We start from the raw sequence: 7540 nt of genomic DNA on the forward strand, positions 1-7540 counted from the left end.
TTCTAGTGCTAAGGTTCAAAAGAATATTTCCACTCCCTTAGAGGATAAAAATTTTGTAATGTCAAGTTAGCTATCTAGAAATCTTTCCAAAGTACATGCTATTAGTTTTTCTGTAATAAAAAATTATTTTCACTTGTAAAATATTCCCTACAAAGGTAAAAGAGAAAAGGGTTCACTAAAATAAATTCCTTCTTTGTAAATCTAAAGTAAATAGATAAATAACATACACTTTTATCATTGATTAAATATCTAGCCTTGATGAGCATATCAAAATAGATGTTTCACATAATTAGATGAATAAACAATGAAGTCTAAATAAAAACTTGTTCTAGATGCATTGTGATTAATTGTTGAATATTTTCCATTAATGTGCAACAATTTATGATGCTTAAACTAATGATTTGGTATTTCTAACTTGTCATTTTCTATTGTGGGTCCCTTTTGCAATTCCATGATCAATCATTCAGATGTGATCTAATTTTTAGGCATATGTTTGACATATGTAAATCTCTCATTGTTATCTATCAAATTTTATTTTTTTTAAATTCCTCACTATTAAAAAAAATGGTTTGGTGTACATGGAATTTTTCAAGTCAAGAAATAACATCTAATTGGAAGGACACAATCGACATGAAGTCTAAATTTAAAAAGTGAAATCACAAGGATAATCTTGATAATTGTATATTTGAACTAAATCATTTAGACAATATTGTATATCTAATCTACACCAGAAAATAAATAATTTTAATATTAAGATTGATCTTTGAAAATGACTATATATAAAGACAAATGAAATTAGAATTATATATCCACTTCCAATACAAAGTATTACATAACATACAATCAAATAAGAATGAATACAGAAGACAATTTTAACCATTTTTAATATGAATTGTACTATAACTATAGTTTAAACTTAATCATCACATTTGCCATAGCCACAGACTACTTATATAAAAACCAAAAATTTTGAAACTTTTTGAAACAGTTTTTTCTATAAAGAAACTAGAACTTTTTAACCAGACTCTCTTTAACTTGATCTTGCAGTGAATTTGGAGGCCTCACTCTGTTAAAACCATCCACTTTCAATTTTCTTGAAAGGACATTGAGTCGTGTTCTGATCTGTTACTTAACTATAACATTCTTGGATAATAAATTAAAAACTTGATAAAGGATTTTCTCCCAAGATATGTGACTGCAACCTTTGCCTACCATTTATGTATCATAACGGACAACGAAAACCCAAAAACACTATTCATGACAGAGACCTGATGAAATGATGACATTGTTGCTTTTTGGTATTTGCAGGAGCATCAACTTATCATGAGACATTAAACCCCATTCCAACCATTGCACCCAACGGAGCGGACAATCATGACATCACTGCAGAATGTGGACTGTGAGTGGAAATGCACAGATATATCCAAGTCATGATCATGGGTATCTCATCCATTATCATAGAATCTACAGTAAAAAGTGCTCTAAAGAAAGTATTTTAGATAACTTTGTGATACCCAACAAAAGTATTATACATAACCTTCAGTTGGATACACACAAACTCACATAAATATATATTAGATATATAAATGTGTATAAATATATTGTGTTACTGGTACAGTATACGCCTGAGAAGCTGAATTGTCTTGGCTGGCTGGCTGAGATGAGGGAGATGACCTTCCGTGTCAAGAATTTCAAGAGAACTTTTCCTGCCTAGATTTTTTTGCACATAAAGTGCAACAGGAAGAGGAACTGCCATGTCTTTGCTGGTCTGAACAGCACAGCAAGGAACCTTAACTTGCTTCAAATGTCTCTCGTGTCACTCTCAAACACGGTGTGGCAAACTCTCGTGTCAGGACTTTTATCTTTTCATATGTTTTTATCCTGATAATATTTCTCCTTTCTTCTTGCTTTTGTGTGGACTAGGTGAAAAATAAAGTCCCATTTTTCTACAGTGGCAAAGGGGATTGCAACTTACTACAATTTATTAGATTGTTTTTTATCATAAAAATAAAAAGGATAAGATCTATTAGGTTTACTTAGATAACAGTATGTATCATAAAAATAAAAAAGCATAAAATCTATTATGTTGATGTAGATAATGGCACCACCATTTGTATTCGTGTCATAGAAACAAAAAAGACGAGCATGTTGTTTTTACTTATATAATAGCACTAGTGTTGTTACCCATATCATAAAATAAACAACTGCACCATCTTATCCATGTCATAAAAACATAAAGAATAAGGCTGTTGCTTTTATGATGGCACCACAGATCTTATCGTACCATAAAAACAAAAAAGATAACATCATAGGACTGACATTCTAACATATAAAATTGGGAATCCTAAAAACTAAAAAGATTAAACTATTGTTTTTATTTACACACAATGACATATAAGACTGTCTTTTTACCACATACAATGACAACCCTATTCTTGAAATATTATCAAAACAAAAATGATAAAACTGTTGTTTACTTATATACAATGACACCAATGATATACACTACCAATTATACCATATTCTTAACATATTATAGAAAAAAAAAAAGCATTATTGTTTCTTTTCTTTTTATTCTAATAAATCTTAACAGTAAAACTCAAATTTAATATATTTTATCATCTTCTACAAAACTTTATTTATTAAATATAGATATGCTAAATTTGTTGTGAAAGACCATTATGTAAGGCACAATTATGTGAAGATTGAAAGTCAACCAGATATCTAATAAAGATGTGGGTTGAATAGTTTTAAATGTATTTTAAAATGAATCGAGATAGCTTTCAGTGCTTTATACAATGGAAAATTCTTGCAGTATCCTTGTTTGGCAAAATGATTAAATATTTGGGCCTATTCTATCCAATTAGAAGACAAGAAGATATTAACTGGCAATGGATAACTTCATCTTGTTTTCCGCAGTACAGCTCAAGAAGTTGATTGATTCTTTTGCAGTATACCACTACCGATCATGCAGCCAAGAGATATGTACATAAGCACAAAATTGATTATTTTCTTAAACCGTAAACTAAACAATCTATTTAGGACAGTTAAATAGACAATAATGAAAGTTTAGGACGTAGTTGTTGGATTTATTATCAAAGATTATTGATAATAAAATTTGGAAAGCTTTTTTTTAAAGTTTTGAACTTTTTTTTCTTATTATCAATCTGTAAATCTATTTTATAGTGTTTGGAATTTTTTTTTGTGTTGGAATGATTTTTCTTAATGTGAAATGGTCTTGATGTACTAAAGAAAATCTATTTTCCAAAGATTTGATCAATAGATTTTCGAAGAATGAAATCTATTCACCTTGATTTTGTATCTAGATTTACATAAGGGTGGATAAATTTTTTAACATCTTAGAAGAATTTTCTAGATTGTGAGGGTTAAATTCTCATCAACCTTATTGATTCAACTTTATAATAATGAGCAAAAATTTCAAAAGTGAACAAGCATGCAACAAATCAGGGACAATGCTCTATGATGACTAGCATGGCCAAATGTATTTGTTCATTATTCAACTTGATAATAATTACAATATTATATTTGTAACTAGCACATTTATCTAAACTGGAAAAATATATATAAAGTATACCAAGGATATTTTTAATTGAAATCAAATTCTATTCAAATATAATTGTTATCTAATGTTTAGAGACAATGGTCATTTGTATCCAAATTAAATGTATGTAATACAATGATCATGTAATGTCATTTGTAATACAATGTTAACCATTTTGAATATGAATTGTACTATAAATTTAATTTAAACTTAATCATCTCATTTGCCATAGCCACAGACTAATTATATAAAAACCAAAAAAAATTGAAACTTTTTGAAACAGTTTTTTCTATAAAGAAACTAGAACTTTTTAACCAGCCTCTTCTTTAACTTGATCCTGCAGTGAATTTGGAGATCTCACTCTGTTAAAACCATCCACCTCACTCTGTTAAAACCATCCACGTTCAGTTTTCTTAAAATCATGTTCTGCTCTGTTATACAACTATAACATTCTTGGATAATAAATAAAAAACTTGGTAAAGGATTTTCTCCCAAGATACGTGACTTCAACCTTTGCCTACCATTTATGTATCATAACAGACAAAGAAAACCCAAAAACGCTATTCATGACAGAGACCTGATGAAATGATGACATTGTTGCTTTTTGGTATTTGCAGGAGCATCAACTTATCATGGGACATTAAACCCCATTCCATCCATTGCACCCAACGGAGTGGACAATCATGACATCACTACAGAATGAGAATGTGGACTGTGAGTGGAAATGCACAGATATGATCCAAGTCATGATCATGGGTATCTCATCCATTATCATAGAATCTACAGTAAAAAGTGCTTTGAAGAAGGTATTTTAGATAACTTTGTGATACCCAACAAAAGTATTGTACATAACCTTCAGTTGGATACACACAAACCCACATAAATATATATTAGATATATAAATGTGTATAAATATATTGTATTACTGGTACAGTATACGCCTGAGAAGCTGAATTGTCTTGGCTGGCTGGCTGAGATGAGGTAGATGGCCTTCCGTGTCAAGAATTTCAAGAGAACTTTTCCCGCCTAGATTTTTTTGCACATAAAGTGCAACAGAAAGAGGAACTGCCATGTCTTTGCTGGTCTGAACAACACAGCAAGGAACCTTAACTTGCTTCAGAATGTCTCTCGTGTCACTCTCAAACACGGTGTGGCAAACATGGAGAGCAATATCAGGCCTCACATTGAAAAGTGTTCGGCTGAAGTCTCTGACGGCAGCAGGCACATCTGCTCCAACAAGAAGTGGGGCAAACCCTTCCGCCCAGGCGCAGTAATTGGTTTCCATGGCTTCAAATACTTTGTCGATGTCTTTTCTCTCAAACCCACCTTGGTATTCATTCTCATTCATATACCTAAACACACAAGTTAAGTTGAGTGAGTAAAACATGTACAATTTCACACTGCAACAAAAATTACAACTGATATTGATTGCATGGAGTTGATAAAACAGCAACTAACTAAATATTTAATGTGAATGACAATTAAAAATATCAAGAAAGCATGTTATTAGAAAGTATAAGTATGGGGTTACAAGTAGACTGGATATAACTCGGGAGGAAATTCTGTAGTTAAGTGTGTTTAAGCTGAAGTAGTATTGGAATGGGCGACCTCAATGTTCTGGTACTTCACCTCTGTGAACATCACCTAGATGTCATGAGTGCTAAGTGTTGATCCATTTGTTCTCATAAAAGATGAGTTCGTGTAAACCACTTGTACAATATGAGTCAATATGACTCAAAAATCTACACGAATATCATAAGTATTAGAAGTTTCAGCTTTTCAAATTTATAATGTTTAAAAATAGAATTCAGGTTCAAATTATGAATACATTATACAAATGTCAAATTTATCCATATCAGAAATGTGGTTCTTGATGAGGAACCAATATTTTCTGATGTTTACGAGTTTCAGAAATGTATTTTCCCATTCCCTAGGACCAACTTGATCTTTCTTATCTCCTCTCAGTACCATATATCTTACTGGCCTCTAATCTACATAAAAAAATATTTGCACATTCCCTAAGATCCATATTAAAACATTGCTCTCCTCCCTTTACTCTCCTTGAAAACTTCTGATTTAAAGAGAAAAAAGAACATCATAACTGTTGCAAAACATAAAAGTTTGCACATTTGAAACCATGATACCAAACACCATCATTATCTATTAGTTTGAAACCATAATACCAAACACCATCATTATCTATCAGGCCCCATGTAGAACTGTGGAGAATGTTGGGAGTCATGACAACCTGTATCACATTTATATCACAATGTCATCATACCAACATATTAGATGTAATCCCATCCTTCCCCTCATCTCAATGAAGGCTTAAAGGCATTTCTACATACAAAATTGGGTCATTTGTTTTGATACAAAAGAAGGTAATAATCTCTGAACTTTGTATGATAATAGTTGTTATGAAGTAAACTGGATTACACATTTGGAGTTCTGAAAAACTCTTAACCTACTATTATGTGGGAAAGCAAATTGAACCTAATTTATGCAAACATTTCCCAAATCTTGTATTTACCTTGGGGAGGCTCCAAAGAGAACCAACTTGGTGAACAAAGAGGGCCTCATGATAGAAGCACAGCAACCTATCATGGCGGAAAGAGAGTGGCCAACAAAAACACAACTCTCTACATTGAGTTCGTCCAAAATAGTAAGGAGATCTTCTGCATAAGCTTCCACAGTCTCATATCTTTTAAAATCATAGTAATCAGGATTAACACTCCCTGCACAAATTAAATCAAACAAAATAATTTGAAAATCTCTCTGAAAGTAAGGATGAATTCTTTCCCACACAGATTGATCAGTGCCAAATCCATGAGACAAAACAAGAACTCTTCTGCCTGATCCTACCACTCTCACATTCAATGCATTCAATAATCCTGATCCTGATACAACACCCATTTTTTTAATTCCCTAGAACATATATTTTATTAGGCCAAATATATTCTATGGTAGTAAGGAATGATGATGCTTGTGGAGGGGAGGAATATATGAGGCCTACTGTGGAGACTCGTAAGTGTTTTTTATAGGGTGGAAGACCAGCTGGTCCCAACCCATATTTGTTTATTTATGCTTGAATGGATTGATGACTAAGGCGACAATGTTCTTCACCCATGCTAATGTATCTCACCACTATATCCTGCCCCACAGTATGATCCTTTCTGATTTGGAATAAGGATTTTCTTTATTATTATTCCTCTGCTATCCTTGTCATTTTGTCTCTCTGGGATAGTTGGTTAGGTCCAGCATTAGTGGACTACTGTCACCCATTGTCAACTTCGTTTATCCTGATAAGATTTCTCCTTTATTTTTTCTTTTGTCTGGACTAGATGAAAAATAATGTCCCATTTTTCTACAGTGGGAAAGCGGATTGCAACTTACTACAACTTATTATATTGTTTTGTGTCATAAAAGTGAAAAGGATAAAATCTATTATTAGGTTTACTAGATAACAGTACTACAAATATTGTTTTGTATTATAAAAATAAAAAGAATAAGATCTATCATGTTGATGTAGATAATGGCACCACCGTTCTTATTTGTGTCATAAAAACAAAAAAGATGAACATGTTTTTACTTATATAATAGTACTAGTGTTGTTACGTGTACAACTACACCGTCTGTGTCATAAAAATAAAAAGAATAAGACTGTTGTTTTAGTTATATAACAATGGCACCACAATTCTTACATAAAAATAATAAGATTTATCTTTTTGTGTGGACTAAATGAAAAAAAACCCTGGTTTTTTTACAATGAGAAAGGAGATTACAACTTAGTACATATTGTATTGTGTCATAAAAATAAAAAAATGATAAGATCTATTTTGTTTACATAGATAATGGCACCATGGTTCATGCCATGAAAACAAAGAAAATGAATATGTTGTTTTTACATATATAATAGCACTAGTATTCTTATCTATATCATAAAACAAAGAGGATGAGTCTGTTGCTTTACCATGGCAC

At 31.6% G+C, this 7540-nt stretch overlaps 1 protein-coding gene across 1 annotated transcript; it reads right to left on the reverse strand.

Annotated features, from left to right (window-relative positions):
• Window positions 1-4140: 4140 nt before the first annotated feature.
• LOC149550676 (strigolactone esterase D14-like) lies at window positions 4141-6608 on the reverse strand. The gene is made up of 2 exons (XM_089786239.1): window positions 6093-6608; window positions 4141-4914 (listed from the first exon to the last, which is right to left on the reverse strand). The coding sequence occupies exons 1-2, from the start codon at window positions 6473-6475 to the stop codon at window positions 4485-4487; spliced, it is 813 nt and encodes a 270-aa protein (XP_089642365.1). The 5' UTR covers window positions 6476-6608; the 3' UTR covers window positions 4141-4484.
• Between the last annotated feature and the right edge of the window lie 932 nt (window positions 6609-7540).

Source organism: Cupressus sempervirens, chromosome 6 (genome assembly GCF_028749045.1).
Source record: "Cupressus sempervirens isolate cs-2001-9-10 chromosome 6, ASM2874904v1, whole genome shotgun sequence".
In the NCBI taxonomy this organism is placed as follows: domain Eukaryota; kingdom Viridiplantae; phylum Streptophyta; class Pinopsida; order Cupressales; family Cupressaceae; genus Cupressus; species Cupressus sempervirens.